The sequence below is a fragment of the Pan paniscus genome, chromosome 6 (genome assembly GCF_029289425.2).
Source record: "Pan paniscus chromosome 6, NHGRI_mPanPan1-v2.0_pri, whole genome shotgun sequence".
Lineage (NCBI taxonomy): Eukaryota > Metazoa > Chordata > Mammalia > Primates > Hominidae > Pan > Pan paniscus.
Genome location: NC_073255.2, coordinates 190937129 through 190964793, shown reverse-complemented (window position 1 = coordinate 190964793; position 27665 = coordinate 190937129). Strand labels below are relative to the sequence as shown.

Sequence of the window (27665 nt, the reverse complement as noted above, 5' to 3'; positions counted from 1 at the left end):
CCCACTATATATATATATATATATAAAATATATATATAAAATACATATATTTGTGTGTATATATATTTGTTTTATATATATATACAAAACAAAAGAATGCCCCCCAAATTGTGAACCATAATATAATCATCATAGAATTTAAATGTATACACATACAGAAACTTTTTTTTTTTTTTTTTTGAGATGGAGTCTCACTCTGTTGCCCAGGCTGGAGTGTAGTGGAACAATCTCGACTCACTGCAACCTCCAACTCTCAGGTTCAAGCGATTCTCTTGCCTCAGCTTCCCAAGTAGGTGGGATTACAGGCATGTGCCACCATGCTCGGCTAACTTTTTAATTTTTAGTAGAGACAGGGTTTCACCACATTGGCCACGCTGGTCTCGAACTCCTGACTTCAAGTGATCCACCCACCTTGGCCTCCCAAAGTGCTGGAATTACAGGCATGAACCACCGCACCTGGCCTGAACTCAACAATCTAAAGTGTTTGTGGTATTGTGAAATATTTCATGATTTCTACCATTTAAAAGCACAATAAAGGATGACTGAATTAGTAAATTTACTCAAAAGAAATTGTTTGAGGGAAGGCAAGGTGAAACACATCCATGTAAATACAGAACTTAGCACAAGCTCTGAATTTGCTTAATCACCAGCTATCTTAAAAGCTTTCCGGCTGGATTGACATAATGTTTGCCGTGATTTGCAGGCCCTTCCATCCACCTGTCCCATGTAAGAGCCAATCACAGTAAGCGCAGGAGCAAAGAAGAAGCTGGAGGCAAACAGGCTTTGGTACCTTGCAGTGACCAGCTATGAGGAGGGTCTGTTTTTATTGGCTCGGGAAAGAGAATGAGGTTATTAGAGGTCAAGGTTGTAGGGAATATTTTAAAATTCTGCTGACCGCAGAATTTACCAATTCCTTTCCATTTCTCAACTTGTTTAAGGCTGTTTTATAGCCCAACTTAAAAATTACAGTTGGCCTCAGATTGCTTTTTATCATTTATACAAGTTCACAGCTTCTGGAATTCAAATGAGAAGAGAACACCTGATCAGTCACCAGGAAGGCAAGAGAACAGAATATGGAAGAGCGACTGCTCCCCATTCCCAGTTCCTCCGGGCTGTGGATGATCCTCCAACCTCCAGCCCCTGTGGAACACCAGGCTTCACCTTCTCCATACCTGCTCATGAAAACACACAGAGCATACACATATTCCATTGCTGGACCTCACAGAGTACCCAGGTTCTGGGCTGGCAGAAGAAATCAGCTTTAATTTGGAGATACAGCAATTGAGGCATGATAATTTTAAATGACTAAGTGGCTCTGCAGAAATTAAATCCAGATTAAATTAAATTAGGATGCAGACCTCTAAATGACATTTTTTTTGTTTTCTTTATTTTGAGTCGGTTGATAGGAGCATTTAAATGTAGCTTTGAGAAAGGAATAATGAATCCATTAGGCTGTACATATTTGGTGCTTAATAAATGTTTAAAAAATGAATGGAAAAGTGACATTTTAAGGAAAAAAGATTGCATTATATAAAATAAGCCAGCGAATTTCTGAGATGAGAACTTTTCTTTACCCATGGTGGTTTCTGAAGTCACCTTATTAAAGGTGACTTGGCTAAAATAACTTCAGTTAAAATATATGATCTGTCACAAGCTATTGATTTTAGAAAGAGAAGGCGGTTCACATTCATGTATTTCATTGCTAAGTGCTGCTGTTATGTACAACACCCAGCCTTTACTAAACTGACATCCTCACAGGAAATAATGATAACATTCCGACATTAAAATTCACTCATGCTCAGCAACAGTCTGATCATTTTATCCTCTCTATTAATATTAGAAAACCATTTCTACAACGTTAGTATTTCTAAGTGAGTTGAATCAGATTCTCTTAGGGGAGTAATTCTACCAAAGATGATTTTTTTAATGCAAAAATGCAGGCACATTCATTTGTCCTAGGTCCTACTTTGCAGAATACTATTTAATTCAATAAAGTGATCATTTTTGGAACTATGCCATCATCCAACAGCGTGAGGCCTCCCTTACACCTGCAGTCTATGTTAAGGGCAGCATGCACTTAATACTAAATCTCAGCAAACCTTTTAATAAAAAGGTATCTTTATGCAAAAGAAAAGAAATGAAAGTATTTAAATAGCAAGTTACATGTTCTTTAGGAGGGAAAAGAAGGCAGCACAGCATTTCTGTGGATCTGGGGATGGGGTAGGGTAAAGATGAAGCCATCCTTCCTTCTCCCTGGGACACAGGCTTCTGGGACACCACCTGAATGCTCCCTCAGCCATCAGTGAGCTGTGAGACTCAAAAGCTCATGCTCTAAGTCTCGCTCAGGATCCTTATCTGTAAAACCAGGGAACTGGTTAATTTTTTTTACAACCTCCTCTAATCCCGGATTATAGGATTCTAGGATTTCTGTGTTTCTGATTCATACCAGAGCCCTGTTATGATCGCTTTAACGGGATTCACAGCCTGTTTCAATTCTTGCTTTTTAACATAGCTTTAACCTTAGTTCTGTCCTTTGATTTCCCCAGTGTCTCAAACAAGAAAAGAATCAACTGCTTTGAGTTGGAGATTTATTTATTCTAATAAGAGTCTGAACATTTTGTAAACAAACAAAATGTTAATTCTCTTTAAATTGATTTTGGTGTATAACTCCAGTCAATGTTTCTAATACATATCTTTAACCATACATGAACATCAAATCTTAATGCCATTTAAATCTTTGGGGTCAAGTACAGTGGCTCAGGCCTGTAATCCCGGCACTTTGGGAGGCCCAGGCAGGAGGATTGCTTGAGTACAGGAGTTCAAGACCAGCCTGGGCAACATAGTGAGACCCTATCTCTACAAACAGAAACAAAAACAATTAGCTGGGCACGGTGGCACACGCCTGTAGTCCCAGCTACTCAGGAGGCTGAGGTGGGAGGATTGCCTGAGCTTGGGAGGTCAAGGCTGCAAATGAGCCATGATTGCACCACTTTGCTCCAGCCTGGGCAACAGAGTGAGATCCTGTCTCAAAAAATATACACATATTTGGGAAAACAAGTTTTCCCAAATCATAAAGCAGTGGCATTCATATTGACTCAGTATTTACTTTGAGGCATAAGCATCCACTTAATATAATTAGGGTAAGTACAGTCACAGTGCCTAAGTTAATACTTGCTATGCATGTGGAGATGAGCTTTTTTTAAACGGGATTGAGCAAATTCTCCTGAAGTAGTCTACATGCATTATTGCAATTGTTCTGTAAATGTGTAAAAGCTTTAGGACTTTATCTTTTAATTATATATGATATGCAACACTTGTTCCCAACACCTGCAGAGAAATTTCCCGGACAATGAAAGAAACAGTGCTTTCATCTTATTGAATTAGTGTGGTTTCAATTTCACATTATCTTTGGTTGCTCAGCCTGTAGTATTACAAGTTTATTGCTTCTCCTTGGTTATGCTAAAAGTTGAAAGCAAAAGTCATTTTCTGCTTTATTGACTTGCAGGAAGAAAAACTGAAATTATCCCGGTCATTAAAGAGAGTACTTACAATTTTTTTGCCTTCTATTAAGACAGTAGAAATATTTGTTTCAACATTCCACAGTCTCACTGTTCCTTTCTGTTCTCTGTAGATGAATTCTGTATCTGTAAGAGAGGAAGTAGAAAAAAACCACATGAAACATCAAGGAACTCACCTCAACTTTTGACAAATGCTTATGTAAAGTAAAATCACTAGTTCTGAAAAAAAGATAGGCTCCCACTCATCAAACGGCCCTTTCAGTATGGTGCAATATGCCCAGCTCTTCTTAATCCAGCCTCACATGATGCTTCTCTCCTACTTTACACATTGACGTAGAAAGCACAGGTGCACACACTGGAAACCTTTGGAACAGCTAGAATGTTCTTGGGCAGGACACAAAGAGCAGATTAAGAAAGCAGATACTCCAAGGAGCCAAAGACAACTGTTAGTAAAGGGACTAATTTCCTATATCCAACTTTGGAGTAAATTTGTATGCAGAATGCTTGTGGCCCATAGCCACATCCTGCAAAACATGCTTTCATCTGCTCCACTATCTCCCCTAGGTGCTCTTGCTTGGAGGAATTAGCTGCTTCACTGCCATGAATACCTTTGAATCTATACATCTCATAGATGCTGAGTCTGGCCTCTTGTAGATGAACAACCAAGATTTCAAGCATCCCCTTAGAAAATTAGTAAAAACGCTTACTCAAAATAGTATGTATATGGACATGTACATATATATCTCCTATGAATGAAAGGGTATATTTCTGAAAGGTAGGGTTGTATAAAAAAAAAACAACTCCCCAAAATCAATGAGATAAAAACACTCCAACAGAAAAAAATAGGCAAAATAAATACACCAAGAATTTTTTTTAATTTAAAAAAATGTTTATTTCATCAAATGTATCAATCTTTAACAACATCTTAGTTTTGAACCATAATTAGAAAGATCTTTGACCCTCCAAGATGATAAAGACATTTTCCAATGTTTTCTTCTAGAATTTTTACGGCTTACTTTTTTTTCTTTTTTGTATTATACTTTAAGTTCTAGGGTACAGGTGCACAATGTGCAGGTTTGTTACATATGTATACATGTGCCATGTTGGTGTGCTGCACCCATTATCTCGTCATTTACATTAGGTATTTCTCCTAATGCTATCCCTCCCCCTGCCGCCCACCGTACAACAGGCCCTGGTGTGTGATGTTCCCTTTCCTGTGTCCAAGTGTTCTCATTGTTCAATTCCCACCTATGAGTGAGAACATGCGTACACCAAGAAATTTTATAAAACAAAAATAGTAAGTAAGCACATGAATAGACTCTTAAAGTCATTAACACTCTGATGATGCAAAATAAAATCAGAGATAGGTACCATTTTGCAGCCACTACCTTAGAAGACAGTAAGAAAATTTCATACGGGCAAACTACTTTCTGAAATGTAGGGTTGTAGGTTGAGAGGCAGGGCCCTGAGAAGGAAAACACTATCTTTCTGAGTGAAGGCAGTAACCTTGAGCCAGTTTGATGGTAAAGGCATTTCACACTATAATAGTTGATGACTGAAAAACATTATGCAGACTGGATTAATTCAAAAGCAGAGTTGTTATAATTTAAGTATGTGTAGATTTTATGAGGAAAATGAAAGTCTATCAATATAATGAAAATTTCATCATCGACATGGTCCTAGATCAATCTACTTTATGCATTATGTAAATTACATCCAAAGGGTCAGTGCTAAAGTTAACAGATGTTTAGGTGAAATTGTTTTCATTTATTTTCCTGGTAATACTTTCATGAACAAATCAAATGAGTCATATTTTTCTGTTTCTTAAGCAAACACACCAAGGTGCATCTATTGAATGAGCTATCTCACATTAAAAGAACTCACATGGAAGACTCTGCAATCATTTCAGTGAAGTTGCCCTTATATAGCAAATTTCAGAATTTTTTTTTTAGAAAGCACTTAAGTTTGTTAGTTATATAAGTTTCAAAAAAGGTTACTACTTAATTTGATTGTCACCTTATCTCCCTTTGTCCATTAGCTTTTACTTGGAATGAATTTCTAAATATCAAGTTTGCCTTCAATGGATGAAGATTTACTACCTTTGACACCCCCTCACGAGTTCCAAGTTCTCTGCTTCTACCCCGCTCCCACATTACTGATCACCATGAAACATAATGATTGTTTAAGAGTATGCAGTGGGGAGCTGAACAATGAGAACACAGAGAGGGGAACGACATACACTGGGGCCTGTTGCAGGGGTCAGGAGGAGGGAGAGCATCAGGATAAACAGCGAATGCATGCAGGGCTTAATACCTAGGTGATGGGTTGATAGGTGCAGCAAACCACCACGGCACACATTTACCTATGCTACAAACCTGCACATCCTGCACATGTATCCCGGAACTTAATAAAATAAATAAATACATAAAAAAGATTATGCCGTGCTACATTTGAGGTACATAAAACCTGCTTGTTTCTACAGAAACCAATGAGACCATTTCAGAATTAGAACATATGATTACTTTTTTTCCTCCTGAATTTTATCATAACAGTTTTATCACATATTTATGTATCTTTAAATACTATGTTGTTTAGTTTTTTTTGCATTTGACCTTAATAAGGTGATATTTACTGTGTTCCTCAGTAATTTATATCATATTTCTAAGGTGAATATAATAGTCCATGCTGTCTTGGCTCTTAGTTCTCACTGATGTACACGATTCTAGTGTATATTACAATGGATACCAGTCATTCCTAGTTTTATTGTTATTACAAACCATTCTACCATGAATATTCTTCTTTACATCTTTTGGTAAAAATGTACAAGACTTTTGCTTCTTCTCCTCTTCCCTCTCCTCTCCTCTCCTCTCCCCTCCCCTCCTCTCTCCTTTCCTTTTCTTTTTCTTTCTTTCTTCCTTCCTTCTTTCCTTCCTTTCTTTTTCTATTTTTTTGACGGAGTTTCACTCTTGTTGCCCAGGCTGGAGTGTAATGGCATGATCTCCGCTCACTGCAACCTCTGCCTGCTGGGTTCAAGTGATTCTCTTGCCTCAGCCTTCCCAGTATCTGGGATTACAAGCTTGCACCACCACGCTGATCTAATTTTTGTATTTTTAGTAGAGACAGGGTTTTGCCTGGGTTATGGGAATCTTAACCTTACAAGTTATTTTCAAAAGTGGTTATGACACTTTAACAGGCACCAATAGTGAATGAGATCTCATAACTCACATCCTCTCTAAAACTTGCTATTTTCAAACTTCTTACTATCTTCCAATACAGTGGGTGTAAAAATGGTATCTCTGATTTTATTTTGCATCATCAGAGTGTTAATCACTTTAAAAGTCTCTTCATGTGCTTATTTACTATTCTTGTCTTATTTTATAAAATTCATTGGTTTATTTATTTTGCCTACTTTTTTCTGCTGGAAAATTAAATATTAATTTAAAATATTAATTTTAAAAATATTAATTTAAAAAAATTAATTTAAAAAATATGCATGCATTTTCTATTAATTAATAATGTATTATCTTTTTAGTAAGATAACAGGTTATGCTTTAGTAGGATAGTAGTATCTGCATTTATCTCCCTACTTTATTTCCTGAACTGGTCATTTGTGTCTTCTTTTTTTCTTAACCAAACTGGATATTTATCAATTTTATTGACCTTTCAAAGAACAAGCTCTTGGCATTATCATGTGTATTATTTCTGTATTCCACTTCAGAAAGTTATTTTCTTTTCTTTGTTATTCCTTGCTTCTTTCTGCTTCACTTTTAATTTACTTCTTTTCTTCTAGCTTGTTAAGATGAAAGCCTAGGTCTTTGGTTTGATATTTTTTTTCCTTTCTAGTTAAACTATTAAAGCTAAAAATTTTCCTGTATGTATAGCATTAGTGACGTCTCACAAATTTTGATATGCTCAATTACATTATTATTCAGTTCAAATTATTTCCAATTTTCCCTCAAATGTCTCATATGCCCAGTAGGTATTTTGAAATCTGTTAATTTCCAAATATTTAAAGTTTATCTGACCATCTTATTGTTATAGATTTTTAAAATTTAAATCCACTGGATCAAAGAATACTCTGTATATATTTCAGTCTTTTGAAACCTATTACGTCATTTTTATGGATAATAATATAGTCTAACCTTTAAATATACCATATGCACATATAAGAAAACCATTTATATGGCTGGGTTTGGGTTTATCATTTGTTTGTTTGTTTTCTAAGTGTCTCCTCTGTCTTGTTTCTCTCTCATTATTTGGCTTTCATTTTATTGTTTAAATAGCTTTAGAATTTTAATTTTCCTATTTTAGCTGCATTTCTTTGCATTAGCTTTTTTTGTGGTTGTCTTAGAAGTTATAATATATACCATTAAATTTTCAAAGTCCAGAAGCAGTTAATAATGTACCACTTCTTATTAACTATAGAAACCTGTTAAGCTTTCAGGTCCGTGTCCACTTCCACGCAATTATACTTGTTACGTGTATTACACGAACAGAATTTACGTATTACAGAAGACAATGTTATAGTTTTAGTTTATGACACAACATGGTTTATAAAGAAGTTAAAATTAAAAAGTCAAAAAGAAAAAAATGTCTTTTGCATTTATCCGCAATTGGCCATTTCTGATGTTTTTTATTCTTTATCAAGATTTGAGTTTCCATTGTATATCATTTTCCTCCGTGATGAAATTCCCTTAGGATTTCTTTTTGTATGGGTCTGCTGGCAAAACACATTATTTTATATTTGTTTTATCTGAAAATGTCATTTAACCTTTATTCTTGAAGAATATTTTCTGTGAATATAGATTTCCAGTTTATAGGGTTTTTTGTTTTGTTTTTTGCCTTTCAGCATTTTGAAACTCTGTTCCACTCTCTTCTGGTCACCATGGTTTTTAATGAGAAGTCAACCATTAATTGAATTATTTCCCAGAATGAATTATTTTTCTTTTGGTGCCTTTAAGATTTACATGCTGCCTTTGGCTTTTGAAGTTGACTGTTATGTGCTTTTATTCTTTTGGTCTCTTTTTCCCTTCAACTTTAATTTTAAATTCTGGGGTATATGTGCAGGATGTGCAGGTTTGTTACATAGGTAAATCTGGTTTGCTGCACAGATCAACCTATCACCCAGGTATAAAGGTGGTTTGCTGCAGAGATCGACCCATCATCTAGGTGTAAAGCCCAGCATCCATTAGCTATTCTTCCTGATGTTCTCCCTCCCCCAACGCCTCCCCTCAATAGGCCCCAGTGTGTGTTGTTCCCTGCAATGTGTCCCTATGTTCTCATTGTTCACTTCCCACTTATAAGTGAGAACATGCGGTGTTCGGTTTTCTGTTCCTGTGTTAGTTTGCTGAGGATAATGGCTTTCAGCTCCATCCATGTCCCTGAAGAAAACATGATCTTGTTCCTTTTTGTGGCTGCACAGTATAGTATTCCATAGTGTATATGTACCATATTTTCTTGATCCAGTCTATCATTGATGGACATTAGGGTTGATTCCATGTCTTTGCTATTGCGAACAGTGCTGCAATGAACATACATGTGTACATATCTTTATACTAGAAATATTTATATTCCTTCATGTGTATACCCAGTAATGGGACTGCAAGCTTAAATGGTATTTCTGCTTCTAGATCTTGAGGAATCGCCACACTGTCTTCCATAATGGTTGAACTAATTTACATTCCCACCAAGGTGTAAAAGTGCTACATTTTCTCTGCAACCTTGCCAACATCTGTTGTTTCTTGACTTTTTTTTTCAAGTTATGGGATAACTGGCATGAGATGGTGTCTCATTATGGTTTTGATTTGCCTTCCTCTAATGATGTGATGTGCTTTAGATTGAGCTGTTTTGTGTTTATTTTGTTTGATGTTCACTGAGCATCTTGTATTTGCCAAGGTATGTCTTTCATCACATTTTTGGCTGTTAATTTGACAAATTGCTTTTCTACTTCTTTATCCATTTTCTCTCCTAGAATTTTAATTACACATAAATTGGGCAGATGGATATCACTTCACAGGCCTCTGATGCACTAAAAACAAATTTTCTCCCTGTTCATTTTGAATAATTTCCTTCTTTTTTTTCTTTTTCTTTTTTTTTTTCTTTTGAGACAGAGTCTCACTCTGACACCCTGGCTGAGTGCAGTGGTGTGATTTCTGCTCACTGCAGCCTCTGCCTCCCAGGTCCAAGCGATTCTCCTGCCTTAGCCTCCCATGTAGCTGGGACCACAGATATGTGCCACCACGCCCAGCTAATTTTCGTATTTGTAGTAGAGACAGGGTTTCACTATGTTGGCCAGGCTGGTCTCAAACTCCTGATCTCAAGTGATCCACCTGCCTTGGCCTCCCAAAGTGCTGGGATTATAGGCATGAACCACCACTCCCAGCCTCACCTTGGATATTGATCTATCATTTAATCTTTCCTAAGTCATGGTAATTAAATTATCAAGTCCATCCAGTGAATTTTTTAATTTCAGAATTTTTATTGTTCTATTTATAAGTCCCCATTTGGTTCCTTTATGTTTTCTGCTGAGATTTTCTATTTCTCTGCTGAGATTTTCATTCATTGCAAAACAGGCTTATGTTAATTCGTTGAGGATAGTTATAATAGCTTTCAAAAAATCTTTGTCAGTTCCAGAAATCTGTTCCATTTCCAGGTCAAATGATTAGCTTTCTTTTATTTTGAGCATGTGTTCCACTTTCTTGGTTATTTGTATCTTAAGTAATTTTGGATTATATCCTAGACATTATGGATATTAATTTCTGGACATTTTGGGTTTTGATATTATCTCCCGATAAATGTGATTTCCTCTGTTCTAGCAGGCAATTTTCTTTGCTAGGCTTACACAGCCAAGTTTGTTTCTTGGGTAGCAGCTTTGTTGTCAGTGTTGTTAGTGAAGATGTTTAAGCTCTTTAGCTGACCTGCCTTGATTCCCTGCCACAGATATGATTCACAGGTCATTCAGCAATGTGGGAAGGCAGTGAGTGGGGATCCCCTCTTTGGATTATTTCCTAACTTGCCAATTCTTCCTCTTGAAGCCTTCTCAAATCACCTGTCTTCTTCATTTCCAATGTTTCTGCCTCGGTTCTGATTGTCATCACCTTCACCATAGACTACTCCAGCAGCCTCCTAATGGGTCTCTCTCCTTATTTCCATTCTCTATGCAGACAAAGCCATATCTCTCTTTTAAAACTCCTTTTTATCCCTTTGGCAGAAACTATTTTAGTCAAGTTTCCTAGCCTGACATTTAAGGTCCTTCCGATTCTGGCCTTGGCCCCTCTTCCCATTTGAATGCCTATCACCCCAACAAAGCATCTGGAGCACCACCATGTCTCCCAATCCTCTGCACTCCCTCACACTGCTCCCTGCACCTGTAATGTCCTACTCCCACTATGGCCAGGTAAGATCTTCCTGGGATCTGCATAAAGGCCAACTCCCTTGTACAGTTTTCATGCCTTTTCCAGGCAGAATTAATCTCTCTCTGCTTTCAGTCCATACTTCATTCATTCTATTTTATACTCATCACAGCATAATAGAGTTATTTGTTTGTAATAACTCTCTGTCTTCTGCACTAGAGTACATGATTCGCCAGAGAAGAGGCCATACCTTCCTGATTTTCTATCTCTAATACCTAGCATAATGACTGGTACAAAGTTAGATGCAAAATATATGTATGAGGAATTGAGCCAATTAATACTATCATAATTCTAATTCACCAAATATCCACCTTACATACAAAACAATGATGAGAACCACTAGTGTAAGAGTAACTGCTCTAGAATGAGGAGGCCATGACAGAGGTGGAGTAAGGACGGAGGCATAGGCATGGTGTTTCTTTTTTGCCAAATTATACGTTTTGTGCCTCTTTATGAGATTCAATTATCGTTATTTTATCCTTATAATTGCAAAGCAATAAGATGTTACATAGGGGAGTGTAGAGTGCATTTTAATGCTATATGGATAGGGAGATAAAGTTGAAAAGCCATGCTCAATGGGAGTTCTAAGAAACATACAATGTCAGATTCCTTGGAGAAAATTTCCAAAAGGAAAGCTTACAGCACCACCAATTGCTAGTTACTTTTCATATGCAATATATCTAGTGCTTTGCATTTAAAATATACCACTCATCTCATTTTTCTGTGTACCTATGCGATTCTTCAAGCTGAAAATATTACAGAAATGGAAAAAAATTGCATTGGTAGCTAGAACTAGGAAGATGATTCATTTTTTGTTGTTTTTTTTTTGTTTTTCAAACTGATATAACAATAACAAATTATTTTTTCTAACTCTCTCAACAATTAGATAAAATTCCAGTTATTTACTCATAGTATCATAGATCAGCTGATTTTATATGTTGTTTACTTTTGCTTGACAATAATGCATTTTTAAAAAGGCTTTTGAAGGCCATGGATATGTAAAAAATTTAAATAATGTTATGGCATCTTATGGTACTGTAGATTCATTAACAATTGAGCTAACAAATCTCATTACTAAGTGTAATTTATATATGCTGTTTGGTTTTGAAGAGTACATTAATCCCTGATTGTATAAATATCACAAAGAATCCCTACATAGTAATAGATTTTAATTTCTGAAACAAAGAGTATACACAATGAATGTAGTAAATTTAATTTTTCTCCTATCATCTTCTTTTAATTTTAAATAACTAGCAATAGAAACAGTGTTCTATTATTTATTTTATTTCTATCTATAATTTACTTGTATTTATGTATGTTCTGATAACAAATAGCATACAATATACACATATCTTAAGACAGTCAACATCAATATTATGGTCATAAAATATTAATCCGTAATCTCCAGTACCCACACTGCAGTCTAGAAATACCATTTCCCACTAAATGAAACCCAGATTCTCTCTGTAAATGGCTAATTCCATGTCTGTGATAGGCAATATCTGAGCCCAAAGGTCAAAGTTTATTAGGACCATGTCAAAATGACTCAGAAGCCATCTTGGAGAGGCTCCCGCTGGCCAAGAATAAAACAATTGGAGCACTGATAAAACTAATAACTGCAAAAGATTGAAGCTCATCGACTATGCATAAGTTCTTGAACTTAAAATGATACTTAAAAAGCAAACAGATTTGGAGGTTTATTTACTATTCTTTCTACTTTAACATTTTCTATTAACATTTACAGTTCAAGAAGTTTTAAAAACATCATGCAGCTATAACGTAAATAAAGGTCTGTTGCACCTGTCTTTCATTTCATCCCTTTTGGGCTTCTGCAGTAATTTGTGTTTATAGAATCAATCTGATATTTTGGTTGCAGGCTATTAGTGATTGTGTTTTCACCATGTTTCTCCAATAATCACTGGGCCACAAGCTCCAATTCTGAAATTTTTCGCTGCAAAGTCAGGAGCTGGGAGCCTATGAACTCACAGCAGCCAAATGAATGTCTTCAGTCCAGATGTAGATACACTGCCTCTCATGAAGAGTGATTTTTCCTTTGGCTCTTAAGCAATAAGGTGTGTATGGCAAGTTATAAGAAGAATCAAAAATGATTAGAAAGCTGACATTAATTCCTACTGCCAGTTTCTTTCAGGAAACATGAGTCAAATGCAAATATTTTAGTTGGACCATATTTATAATCTAGAACTGTACTGCTAATATGTAGCCTCTAGCCACATGTTTCCAGTAATATTAAAATTAATTAAAATTAAATAACATTAAAAATTTAGCTCCTCATTGATACTAGACACATTTCAAGTTCTCAGTAACCACATATAGCTGGTGGGTACTGTGTTGGATGCTGTGGGTATAGAATATTTCCAATACTGTAGAAAGTTCTTTTGGACAGCACTATCTACGAGGTTATATTAAGTGAGTATGTTTCATTTGGAATGTCTTAGTTTACACCACAGCCTATCTTTCACCTGGAAAAATCACCCTTCTCAGGCCATGGCTATGGAAGAGAACACCAAAGGTGGTGAGCAGACCTCCAGACCTTCCTCTTGCCAATAATGTCTTCATTGTTAAAGATATTATCTTAAAGATAATGAAGACAACCACTGTGGGACAAAATAGGAAATCTTTAAATAGTTAAAAACAAATTCCAGCATAACCCAAATGTCACAAGACCTTAAAAAAGAATGCAGGCTTATACTGTAGCAGGAGCCTCAGTAATCATCATCAGAATCAATGGATTAAAAAGTAGGAGTTTGAATGCCATGGAAATGCCAAAGCCTCTTCTGGTTTTTAGGTTTTGTTAAAACTCATGATATTTTAAAAAAGTACGCAACATGATAACTACATCCTTTTCTTTGGGATTATGAGAACTGCACACAGCCCTTTAGCATATCAAGGAAATACTACACATAGAGACGGTGAGAAAATGTAAAAGAAATTATGTGCATTCTGCTTAAAGTAGATCAGTAACTCATTTGCATGAGAATATGCTTAGAAAAGGTAGGTGTTTCCAAAAAGAGAAATGATAGGTACAAGAAGCAAAACTCAAAAAAAAAAACACAACAAAACAACAAAACCAATAGACATTTTATGCATTAAAAAATATTTACAATGTACGGGATGCTCTGCTAGATATTTGGTATGGACCACGTGTTAGCCACGTTCTCTGACTTTAATGAAACTGATAATCAGATGACAGTTACTGCATATTAGCTGTGGTAGCATTCCATGTTAATCACAGCATTGTGCTCTCAGACATCATTCCAAGTAAATAAACAATTCCATTAATGTTATTAGGAGCTAAGATTTTCTGTACAAGAGAAAAGAGACCCACATTTTTAATCATGGACATTCAGACCAGGTGCAGTGGTTCATGCCTATCATCCCAGCACTTAGGGAGGCCAAGGTAGGAGAATAGCTTGAGCCCAGGAGTTTGAGAGCCTGAAAAATTAGATGGGCAACATAGCCAGACTCCGTCTCTTCAAAAAAATAATTTAAAAGTTAGCTGGGTATGGTGGTATTTGCCTGTAGTCCCAGATACTCAAGAGGCTGAAGTGGAAGGATTTCTTGAGCTCAGGAGTTTGAGGCTGCAATGAGCTATGATTGTGCTACCGCACTCCAGCTTGGGTAACAGAGTGAGACCCTGTCTTTAACAAACAAAAGGAAATTCAGTTAAAATTTAAAACTCTGTGATGTTGAATTTGCATCAGAAATATCAATAGGAACCAATGTTTCTTTATTGTTCAAAACTACACACTTGCTAGTTTTGTCCATGAAAACGGGCTAGAAGCATGATTATCCTAGACACCCAGATTTTTGTCTCTGAGTACCATTCTCCCCAAAATGAGCCAGGGATCCTTGAAAAAATGGATGTTTCCAGGTCTAAGGCACACAAAGTATATTATAAATCTAAAATATCTTACTGGCCAGAAAGCAAAGACCAGTGGGGGAGACAAGTGACTGATAAGGACACATCAATAAGACCATGGTAGATTGTAAATGGCTCCAATTCTTCACCCCACCCTTTTCCATCTAATTTTCCCGGGCCTTTTCTCATGACTCTAGGCTCAGACACAGGACTAGAATTGGGCAATGGAATATCAGTAAGTAGAAGCGGGCTGGTGCTTAAAAAGCTCTTACACAGTGGACTTGCTCTCTCTTGGGTTCTGCTATTGCCATGAGACAAACATGCCTGGTCTAGTGTCCTGGCCCAGGAGAAGGATCAAAGGCATGAAGAACAAACCGAGTTGCTCCAGTCATCCAAGAAGAGGCCACTCCAGATCAGCCAACATCCAGCTGGGTGTCTGGCCACGTGAGCACATCAGCCATGAGATACGTGGAGTTCCCTAACCACCACCTGCCAACAGCCAGGTTTGTGAAAAATGACTTATTCTATGTGTTCTGGAAGGTTGTTGGTTGTTTATTACACAGCACTCTGTGGCATTAGATAACTGATACAAGGACAGAATAACCCTCTGGAGGGGCTCTCCATGGTCAAAGTTAGGACAATCCAAACACCAAAAGAATAATGCTATCAGTGATGAAGACACAGTGAATACATTTTAGAAAGCACAAGTCAATAGTGATACTCACAAAACATTAAAGAAAACAAAACTATTTATTTTCCATAGCTGAACATAACTATGATATCAACTTCTTAATCTGAAAACTAATAATTAAAAACAGACAAGGATTCAGCTGCCTGCTTTGTTGGTATTTCAGGTACACCAAATAGCCTGTTTACGAAGGAGAGTTCCACCTTTCAGAAGACTGTCAACTCGTAAGTGTAGAAGAGGTGATTAATTTAGAACATCACCGCTTTGTAGCCCCTGTCGTAAAACTTGGTGCAGGTAAGGATCAATGATGGATGCTAACCTCATTTGGAGAAAAGTTAATGGGATATTATCCCACAGAAAATACGCCATTCTCAATGGGAAAAACATGTTTATAATAGAGAAATTTGGTGGTCACCTCTTTTGCCCATTAATCTCCCCTTCGAATCACCAATCATGGGACAAGTAGACATTATAGATAAACCTGTGAAACCACCTCACAAGAAAGCAATCAGTCAAGTCCGGAATGCAGGAGGGCCTACAATACAACTGGCCTAATCCAGGTGTATTGTGAAATAGTATATATCACAGAAAAAAGAGGAGCCATTCTACCATTAAGAGAAATGTAAAAGACATAATCAAGTACAATTATGATTTTTAATTTGATCCAGGCTTAAAGAAAACAAAAGCTACAGAAAATATTTTGAGACTGAATAAGGAAATTTGAATATGGCCTGGGAATGTAATGATATTTGGTGATTATGGTCGTTTTTGTCAGATACAATGATGTTCCTGTGGATGTATGGGAAGATACACTTTGGAGATGCATGTTTTAGTATTCAGGGATGAAAGAAAATGAGAGTATAATTTATGTTTACATATTTTCAGCAAAAAAAGAACTGATGGAGGACACAAAAATGGCCAAGGCATTGAAATTAATTGGCATTTGTACTGGTAATATAGGTGTTCACTGAAATATGTTTTCTACTTTTCTGTAGAGTACAGTATAGGGTAAGACTCCGTCTCAAAAAAAAGAAAAGAACGAGTTAGAAAGACCACAGTAATGTTTTCCTTCCCCCTTTCAAGTAAATATTTAAAATATTTCATAAAAAATGGAGCAGAAAATAAGACCACATAATCCCTGATTTCTAGAAACGTGCAATAGGGTTGGAGCTCTTGTCCACAGTGCAGGCACCGCTTGGGAATGACTCGGTCAGTGAGGAGCAGTGACTCAAAACAGCCTAGATGCTTCTCCCTGGATGATCAGGAAGGTGATCCCCGCCCCAGAGGTGGGTTTTGGGGGAACGTTGGGTGAGGGTAGAATTGAGAAAGACTAAACTGTGAGCAACTATTCTCGTGTTTAGGTAAAACAAGTGCAGGAAGTGGGAGATACCGAAGGTGGGAAGCCAGAGGTGCACGTTCCCATAACACCCACTTATTGTACAGGTGAAGACAGTTCAGGGGGCTCCTGAGCAGACGCTGGGAAGCTCTACAGGGGGGCTGCAGTTTAGTACGTAGGATTAGGCCTGGAGGGAGGAGACAGAGTTCCAATTTTTTTTTTCCCGTGTCTGGGTTTTCTGCTTTCTGGTTTACCTCACAAAAATTGTCAGAGGAAGGCAATGTGGGCTCCAAAGAGGTACAAAGGTTTCTTTCAAAAGATCAAGTTTTCTAGTAATATTTCTTTCCATTCTAAATGCGAACAGCATTCAGCGGCCCTGCCAGTAAGCGCTTAACCAAGGTGGTACAGCCTTGACATTTGTGAGACGTGCTCCCGAGACCTGGAGAATTCCCAGCTTCTCCAAGACCCTAAGTGAGATGTGAACATTAGAACTGCTGGCTGGTTAATTAGCTCCCTCTGGCTCAAGGGCCTCACGCAGGCCTCTTGATTCCAACTTACGCTGGCAACTTTAACATGCGTGGCGGGATAACCTGACTGGGAGGTTCACTACACCTGATTTTCCTGCAGGATCTTGAGAATAAGAATGAGGCCAGGCGTGGTGGCTCACGCTTGTAATCCCAGCATTTTGGGAGGCCAAGGCGGGCGGATCATGAGATCAGGAGATTGAGATCATCCTGGCTAACGCGGTGAAACCCCGTCTCTACTAAACATACAACAACAACAACAAAAATTAGCCGGGCACAGTGGTGGGCGCCTGTAGTCCCAGCTACTCGGGAGGCTGAAACAGGAGAATGGCGTGAACCCGGCAGGTGGAGCTTGCAGTAGCCGAGATCGCGCCACTGCACTCCAGCCTGGGGCACAGAGCGAGACTCCGTCTCAAAAAAAAAAAAAAAAAAAGTTAGAAAGACCACAGTAATGTTTTTCTTCCCCCTTTCAAGAATGCAACCAGGTACTGTATTTTGTAAGTCTGAGGGTATTAGGAGGCATTTGCTTCAGAAACCCTAAACCTTGGAAACAAAGGTGGAGAATTGTCTGGGGCTGAAATGGGTAAGCGTGTGTGGATAGACAGAGAGGAGGGTTATACATTCTGTGGACTTCAAACTACGGTAAAATGATACCACAATATCTATTTTTACAACGTCAGTAATGACATAGATAAGTACTTTCGTACTTTCAAAAAAATAATCACAGCTTGGAAATCATTTGGGAAGTAGCTACATTTCAAAGATGACTTTAGTGGCTTTCAATTTCACTTAATTTTTAATCATAAGATCTGAGACTGCCCAATTTGCCTTTGATTAATGCACTGCCCAAATAGCTTTTAAAATCTTTACATTTCCATTATTTTCTATTCAATTTTTATGTGCCTTAACAGAGTCCTGTTTAGACTTTTAAACAGCTTGATACACTGAAACCCCACTGAAACAACGAAGGCCCTCTTTCTGTATTTAATATTGTCAACCACCTGCTACATGGTTAAGGAAAAAAAAAAACAATTTATTTGTAGAATTAGGATTTGTTTTTGCAAATTATTTTTTCACTTGAACCTAACATAAAAGAAAATATAGAGTTAAGCAGGCTTTCAAATGTTGAGAGGGGTGAAGGTGAAATAAAGATCAGCAAAGAATAAAAATCCTTAAAAATTTATCCAGGAATGAATATCCTCAGAAATGTGTTATCAGCCAAGCCCTTTCCTGATAACGAACAAAAGGACTTCGCATATACACATTGTTAAGGATTCTTATGATTAGCTGTTATATAAATCTAAGATTTTTTGAAGGATCTCTAAAGGGATTATGATGATTCTATTATTTAATAAACCTCACTTAGAGCAAATAAATAACAAGTATTACTGAAGGTGTCAAAAAAATTTAAGACTTTGAAATGGGCCGCCAAAAGATCACTGGCTATTTCTTCAGTAGAATACGAGGCATCGTCTGGTACATGCTACTTATATTAGGCATTATACGGGCACTCATATTTTGCGTTATTGATAATTTTGATGTCTGTTCCTATTGTCTCCGAGCTTTTTGTGACTCTGTAAGTTGTAGACACTGATGGAAATGTGAGGAGGTCTTACTAGACGCAAGTGAATTCTGGCTGGTGGAGATGCAATAGATTTTCCTGCCCCATCCCACTCCCATAGAAAACACTAGTTTTGCAGTAAATTCATTTCAGCATTTCCAATGGAGCCAAGCCTCCACCTTACCTTATCTATGCATCCCTGAGAAAAATCACCTCCTACTAGCAAAGACTAATGGAGAGGCTGAGAGACAGAAACTTGACCAAAGATTACATCAACACAACGGTGATGAAAAGCTCCAGGCGTAAGGGACAGATTGTTGGAAAGAGCTTGGTCCAAAAGTCTGGAAATTTGGCCTCTATTTTAGGCTTTGCCACAGACTGGCTATGCCAGAAGTATGCAGTGCAACCTCTAAAGCAGAGTCCTGAAAGGGATAGAGCATGATAGTCCCCTCTCCTCTTTCATATCTGCTAGCAGGAAGGCTTTTATGATGGCTGGAGCTAGAGCAGCCATTTTGTTCCTTTAGGTGATCTTGGAAGATAAAAGCAAAACATGAAAATGGAAGATAAAAGCAAAATACAGTGTAGATTCCACCTCTGGACTTATATGTGGAAAATAAATAAATTTGAGAGACAAATTTCCATCTTTCTTAAACTAGTATTATTTTAATCTTTCTGCTGCTGAGAGCTGACTTTAATCTTAATAAAGAAATACAATCATACTCTGACTATAACTTCTGGATTTGGAATCAGGAGAATTTGGTTCTAATCCCATTGCAGCATTTTTTGAGAGCAATTACTTTACCTTGCAGTCTTTCATTTTCAGTAATAGAATACCTTATTTTTCTGAAAGGGTTACTGTGCTGATTAATTGAGATCAGCTATGTTTAGCATTTTGAAAGTAAGAAAATAAATAACATGTTTTATAAATATGAGATGCCACCTCCCCCAGCGGCACTCAGATCTCTGAAAGGGGAAAACCAACTACACCTTTTGACCACACATTCACCTATGATTTTATTTACAAAGGAAAAAACTGAATCATATTCCAGAAGAATTTTAGGTAGAATCTATGATAAAGCTTGTCTATACACAACTCTTGTCCTTCTGACTTAAAAGCAAACAAAATAATCCAAAATGCAAACAGCAGGAAGGCCAGTGTCTTATACAGAGAGAAGAAAAATCATTACATGGATCAATTCTGTCTACACATTGGGTTGGAGAAACAGAGAAACAAATGATTAGAGGTTTCTTCACTCTCCCAGGAAAAGTAGGCAGGTCCTCTTAGAGGGAATCAACTACTCCTTCCGACTTGCCCATTTATGTCTGTGAGCGTCAAAGTGCCTGATGGCATAGTGGCTGTGGTGCGCTGTTTCTTTCTGAGAAGATCTGGCATGTGTCACAAATGTGGGATGTCAAAGGCAGATGTCTCCTGGTAGCGTGTGTCTGCCTGTGTCCCTCTGCCTTAGGCAGAATATGAGTCTGAATTTGGCTGGCTCCAGGGGGCTGTCTGTGCCACCAAGGACAGAGGGACAGAGGGACAGACTGCCTCCCAGCCTCCTCCAGCATAACATGCTGGAAGTTTACCAAGTGGCATCATTAGTATACACTCACTGTGTCTTATGACTCTGGCTCTGACTAGAGACTCTTTCCCTTCTGACCTTGACCCATAAAGACTTTGCCAGTATTATTAGAGAAAGTCTAGTCAATTAGAGAGGTAGAACCCATCATCTGAAAGCTGCAGGATAACTGGGTTATCACTCTAAGCTCCGAGTGGGTGGAGGTATCATCACACACTAGTCATTAATATATTGTAGTAAGTGGAAGTAAGAATGTCCTCGCATTTGTTTCCTGGTGAAATGAGAACCCATGTCTGATGTAGTTCCCTAACCTGGAGTCCTAGGAAATTCCCACGCTTACTAGCTATTAACTGTGGAACCTCAGACAGGTTATATGGCTTTTCTGTGCCTTGATACTCCCATCTGAAAAAAAAAATGGGGATATTAATAATGTCAATTAATAACTTAAATGACATTAGAACCATATCTGGGTTCACCTATTAGGTCCTGCTAAGTATGAAGCGTCAGGACTACTAATGTTATTAGCAGAAACCAACCAGGGACAACTCCCAGACATCTGAGTAACTTAGGCCTTCCTGTGAAAATCCACAAGGCCTATGGGAATACTTTACCTGTAGGGCCTGATAAAAGTGTATCCTAGAGATCAAGTATGGCTACAGTCCTCCCATTTCACATACTTCCAATAAGACTGTGCAATTCATCATCTGGACTAGGACACTTGGCAGTGCAAGGGGCTGCTTTAATAATCAAGCAGGGCAAGTGCTGTCACCTGGGCATGGACACTGGTTTGTTCTCAAAGTCAGAGTCATTTTGCCAAAAAAATCGGCAAAACCAAATTTTTTCTATGTACCCAAAGCTTTAAAAATTCAAAATCCTGACTTAGTTTAATGGATATAAGTTTTACTTTAATGTATTTGGAACAAGTGTTTATCTAAGCTTGAATCATCAGGACTGTAAATCTGACAATTATATTCCATGCATGCCATCGACAAAGGTTCTAATTTAAGAAACAACAAATCAACTCTCTCAAAAAAGAACAAATTGATCTGCATCATAATTTAACTAACACACAGTAAGACTCAGCTAATCTTTACGGGTTGTTCTTGGAGTCATCCACAAAAATCAATGAATGGCATATCAGGTCTTCTGCGGTACAAGACATTGTTTTTACGAGTGAAGGAGCATTCATTTTAATGGTACACATCTCAGTCAAAGGCATCGTAGCAATCTTCAGTCAGTAATGAGTTCTGTCCTGTTAGCTGATGGGAATGTTCAGCTCAATTTATAGCTATCGGTGGAGCCGGTAAAGGTCATCACTGCATCTCATTTATTAGAGCTGCCTCTCCGAATGGTGGAGGTGTAGGGTAAACGATGTTGAAAATTGTAACTTGCAGTGCGATATCTGTTTACTCCATTAGGAAATGGATTTTTTAAGTGCCCAAGTTCTGTTGGTTTCATTTTTTCTCGTTTTTGTTTTGCTTTTGCTTTCCGGACACAACACCGCTGTCATTTCCGTGTGATCTCCATGAGAGCACTGCTGTGTATTTAAAAGGCAACATATTTCTTTCCCTACTTTCAACACCACAGAATTACAAAGTAAATTTTCTTCCCTTAAACAATGTCATGATACTTTATTTATGCTAGGAACTAAACGTCAACTAGATCAACATTAGTAACTCTCATACAAGTACAGAAACAACTGCGTGTGAATACTCACATACACAGGCCTACCTCACTAATGCCAAAGTATCTGACTTTATGAACCATGAGTTCACCTTCCACACCCTGTCCTAGGTTTGCTTATTCAACTCCATTCATTCATTCAAGATTTTTGTCATCCTCTGTGCAGACACCGTGCTGGGTGCTCAACTCTCACCCTGTGGAGAAGCTCATCTGTGGGATCTTCCCCTTCTCCAAGCAGAATCGCTGGACACACCTGCCCCAGACTCAAGGAAAATGCTGCAATGAGTGTTACAACTGGGATCTGATTTTGTTCCTTTCCCTTGAATGGAATCACACTATTATTCCAACCTAGAACACCAAATAAATACTGACTGTGGGGGTGCCTCCTACATGTCCAGTCCTGCCAGGGGAGCTACAGAGGCAGGTGATGACCTTGGTCCACACTCAGCACTTTCTTCACCATCTCCCAGCCCTTGGATCATGTTTTTCCTTCCCCATGTGTCATTCTGCTTTCATGGGAGGGACCGTGTCATGCTACATTTTGGTGTGCTTTCATATAGCAAACACATAATGAGGATTTCAAAATAAAAAAAGATAACAGAAAAGACTGGAAGCCTGTGAGTGAAATCAGAAAATTTGAGATGGCATTCAGCTGCTGTGTGCTATTCTGGTGCCTTGGTCCGTGTTGGCAAGGCAAAACACACACAAGTGCTAGAATAAACTACCCCACAGAGACATCCAAGCCCTGAGTCCTTTCAGTGAGGCCATTGATCACTGTTCAGAAAGAAGAGCAGATTTTGTAAGTTTGACCATTTGATTTCTGCTTATGCTTCTATTCCATGTAATTGAACCATAAGCAAATAAATATTTTCATTTTATTTTTATTTTTGAAATTCATGCATCTTACATTTCTCATCCCAGTCCTGAGTCTTATGTCCTCACTCCATGTGTTAAATCAAAGGATAGAGTCCTACTCAAGTGAATAAATATTATAATTGTGCTTCCCAGATAGATTTGCCTGGTTGTTTTCCTCTTTCGTAGGAATCAGCCATGGTGTGTATAATATATGTCTTTCATGATTATACGTCACATTTTCTTGAGTCAGTGCATGGGAGAAATTTCTCCTGGGAGACTGCAGATGCCTCCCCTGGGGCTCAGCTCTCATTCTCCTTTCAGTAGCACGGTTCCTCAGTGCCTTCCTGCGTGGCTAAGCATGGTCTCCTGACATTCCCAGTCCTTTGCGCTCCCTGCATCTTGGAATGCTGCACCTCTCTTTTTATGTTTCTGTCTGGACCAAAAAAAAAAAAAGCAGAGTTCGGAGTAGGTTTTGAGGAAGTCCTTCTGGTCATCTGGGAAAGCAGGAAAACACCCTTCCAGGAAGTCAGGCTATGGAGCAGTTTTGTGAAGTTACATTAAAGAGAGCTGGTGCTGCAAGAGTCTGGCCCCAGGAAAGACCTTGAAGACTCTGTCTAAAGTTCACTGGACTATCCCCAGACCTGAGAAAGAGTGATCATTTGTAGGGAAAAGAGAGAAAAGAAATCGGAAAAGGTAGTAGGTGTAATGTATACCATGGATTGAATTTGGCAAAATTTACTGAACTCTTAAGACCTTTTCAATAGAATAGATTGTATTTTCGTTCTCACTGTTTAGGCACAGACACTCCCACACAACAAAATTGATGATGGTTTTTCCTATTCCTGCAGTGATCATCTGGGCCTCTGTGCACTGTGGGAACTTAGAGCTGGAAGAGACTTGGGGTTGTCTTCACATGCAAGCTTATTCATTTTACTCATAAAGAAACAGGCCAGGCGCGGTAGCTCACGTCTGTAATCCCAGCACTTTGGGAGGCCGAGGAGGGCGGATCAGGTCAGGATTTCGAGACCATCCTGGCTAACATGGCGAAACCCTGTCTTTACTAAAAACACAAAAAATTAGCCAAGCATGGTAGCACGTGCCTGTAGTCCCAGCTACTCAGGAGGCTGAGGGAGGAGAAGTGCTTGAACCCAGGAGACAGAGGTTGCAGTGAGCCGAGAGCGCACCACTGCACTCCAGCCTGGGAGACAGGAAGGAAGGGGAAGGGAAGAAAGTAGGAAGGAAGGAAGGAAGGAAGGAAGGAAGGAAGGAAGGAAGGAAGGAAGGAAGGAACTCAGAAACAGTAAATGCCCAATGTCAGGAATCTAGTCCATGGCCCAGAACCAGGTCCTCTGGCCTCTCATGCACGGTGGACCCTGATTGTTGTAGAAAGCACATCAGGGAGGACAGGACAATTATTCCATGAGGAAGAAAACAATCTGCTTCTCCAATCACATGGTATTCCGGAGAATGGTGGCTGACCTTTTGAAGTGCCACGCCAGAGTCCCCAAATGCAAATTTTATGACAGGCCATTCAAAACAGACTTTGTAAGCCAGGTAAACTCTCCAGCCACTTCCACAGAATGTAGTAACAGACTCTCACACAGAAATAACTCTATTTCCATTGAAGAGAGACAAGTGTATATTGCTTGTTCTTTTGTACATTAAGCATTTTAAGGCCTAATTTCTTGAGTGTCAAAATGGCATTGAAATGACTTTGTCTTCTTGGCTCATCCACTATTTGGGATGGTTTCTGGAAATATTAAGAGCTTCTTATAAATGTTATGACAGTTCCCCAAGATTAAACATAGAATTACCACTTGATCCAGCAATTCCACTGCTAGGCATAGACTTAAAAGAAGTGAAAGCAGAGACTCGAACAGATATTTGTACACTCATGTGCATAGCAGCATCATTTACAATGGCCAAAAGGTAGGCGCCATCCAAGATTCCATTGACAGATAAATGGGTAAACAAAATGTTGTCTGTCTATATAATGGAATATCATCCAGCTTTAAAAGAGAAGGAAGTTCTGTCACAGGCTACAACATGGATGAACCCGTAAGACATTATGATAAGTGAAATAAGCCAGTCACAAAAGGACAAATACTGCGTGATTCCACTGACATGAGGTCCCCAGGGTAGTCAAATTCACAGAGACAGGAAGTAGAATGGTGGGTGCAGGGGTTGGGGGAATGGGGAGTTAGTTTTAATGGGGACAGAGTTTCAGTTTGGAAAGTAGGAAGGATCTGGAGATGGATGGAGGAGATGGGTGCATAGCGATGTGAATGTACCACTAAAGTATATACTTTAACATGGTTAAAATGGTGGATTTTATATTATATATTTAACAGCAATTGAAAAAAAAGAATTCCTGAGAAAGAAAAATGGGTTTGATGGAAAGTATGAGAAGGAGAGGGTCTGAATTAGTGTCTAGCTGTATTTCTAACCCATTTATTTTTTTCTTTTTGAGAGGGAGTCTTGCTCTGTTGGCCAGACTGGAGTGCAGTGGTGCTATCTTGGCTCACCACAACCTCTGCCTACCGGGTTCAAGGGATTTTCCTGCCTCAGCCTCCCAAGCAGCTACGATTACAGGTACCCACCACCATGCCTGCCTAATTGTTTTGGAATTTTAGTAGAGACAGGGTTTCACCATGTTGATCAGGCTGGCCTTGAACTCCTGACCTCAGGTAATCCACTGCCTCAGCCTCCCAAAGTGATGGGATTACAGGCATGAGCCACCGTGCCCAGCCCTCTAACCCTTCTTAATTTCATTCAGACCCAAAGTTTATGGCTTTGGAAATCACAGCTTTAGAAATAAAAATCAGCATGAAAGAAATTAGTTATGGCTAATTTAAGAAAGATGTATGGGTTTGAGTAGGTGTTTATTTCATCTCTCCCCTCAGTGGCATATTCAGAAGTGCTGCTGGGTGGCATGTGCCCAGGGTTGGACAGTTGTTCCTGGGATGACTCCAAGGTCTGGTGGGAAGGAAACTGTCCTCATACAAAGCTATCTTGCTGTGTTGACATACGAGGCCCAGACCCCACTGGGAGCTTGTGGTGGAATCATTGCAGGGCTTTGGGTGGTGTGAAAAATTTCCCATGTTTCCCAGGGTGGACATCTCTAATGGATGATCAGAGCTGATGAAAACACAGAGCTGAGTCCTTGCTTCACCCCTAGAGTTCCTGCTTTGGGTCAATCCACACTTACATTCCCCCATGAAGGAGGGATGTAGGGTGAGAGATTGTTATCCACTTATCCAAAATCTTCTTGTTAGTCTCAACATTTGTCCCACACCAATAAAAGATTAATTGGGCACATTAAAAAACAAACCAACAAAAACTCAACTCTAATTCCAAGAGGAAAGTTTGGGGCAATTAGCTTTTCTGGTAAAGCCTCCTCTAGCTACATTTGAGTGACTACCCACAGTAATGCAGATGTCTGGGACTGTGAGGTTGGTGGGAGTTCTGTTGGACATTCGTTATTCACAAAAAGCAGTGGTTTCAGGTTGACTAAAATTCGGTAGGATGGAATAGAAGATATGGAAAATCATTCCATTCCCAGCAAAAATGGCCCTATAAGTCATTTATGAAGAAATTCTATAATTGAGTAGACTTAAGGGCTTCAGGATAAAGAGAAGGAAGAGGAAAATAATGAAAGAACTAGTGTATTTGGGGTGTCACAATTTTAGATTACTGGAAGGATGCTCTAAAGACCTTTTCAATAGAATAGATTGTATTTTTATTCTCATTGCTTAGGCACAGTCCCTCCCAGACCACAAAATTGATGATGGTTTTTCCTGTTCCTGCAGGTAAGAAAGCCATCGTCTAGTCTATGGTCTCCCACAGTTGTCCCTAGAGTATGTCCCCTTGAGTCTAGTCTAATGACTGAATTCTCAATCTAGAACTATTTTTGTCCTCATAAAATTTATTATCAATCAAGGGATGAAAATTTATTCATCTACAGGTCTGAAAACCACAAGAGGCCCAGCATGAAGTCATCCTTCTCAATAAGAACTTGCCATCCCTAAGATGATGATTTCACTCCCTTCCCATTACACATGATTTCCACTTTGTAGTGTGTGATTTGAGATTTTATTTATGGGACCTATTGATCGGGCACAAAAGGTCTGGTAGTTCTCATCGCCTTCATTATCCTCCCCATCGAAGACATCCCTCTTCCACAAATGAGAATAACTCATTGCAATGTAAATGAGGATTAAGTCATTATTTTTAACTTGCCATTCTCTTTTCTTCACCCATGAGCAAAGGGCTTTAACAGTCAAAGCTTTGGTGATGTGTCATTATGCCTGGAAGCTACCAAGTGTGAAGGAAAAATTACCATTAGAATTATCAATGATACTGTCATGAAAAATAATACAGCGTGCTTCAAAGTGCTTTATATAACATTACACGTAGAAGCACATGGGGGCACTTTGGTTCACCGGGAATAGAGAAAAATAATCATTTCTGTGACAGGATTATCTGAAAGCCATTATATACGTCATTATGCTTTTATAAAGAAACTGTTTAAGAGGTTTAAAGTTTTTCCGATTAGCTGGGCAATCAAAATTGAAACACAATTACATCTAAAAGTATATACAAGTTAGAAGAAAAATGAATAATGTTTATGA

General features: G+C 38.5%; 1 protein-coding gene across 5 annotated transcripts in view; it reads right to left on the bottom strand.

Annotated features, from left to right (window-relative positions):
- The window catches only part of DPP6 (dipeptidyl peptidase like 6), a 998429-nt gene that overhangs the window by 354194 nt on the left and 616570 nt on the right, over positions 1–27665 (bottom strand). For all 5 annotated transcript variants that reach the window (XM_034965319.2, XM_034965317.3, XM_034965320.2 and 2 more), the window contains exon 4: positions 3550–3644. In XM_034965319.2, coding sequence (XP_034821210.1) covers positions 3550–3644 — 95 coding nt within the window. The remainder of the gene's footprint in view (positions 1–3549; positions 3645–27665) is intronic.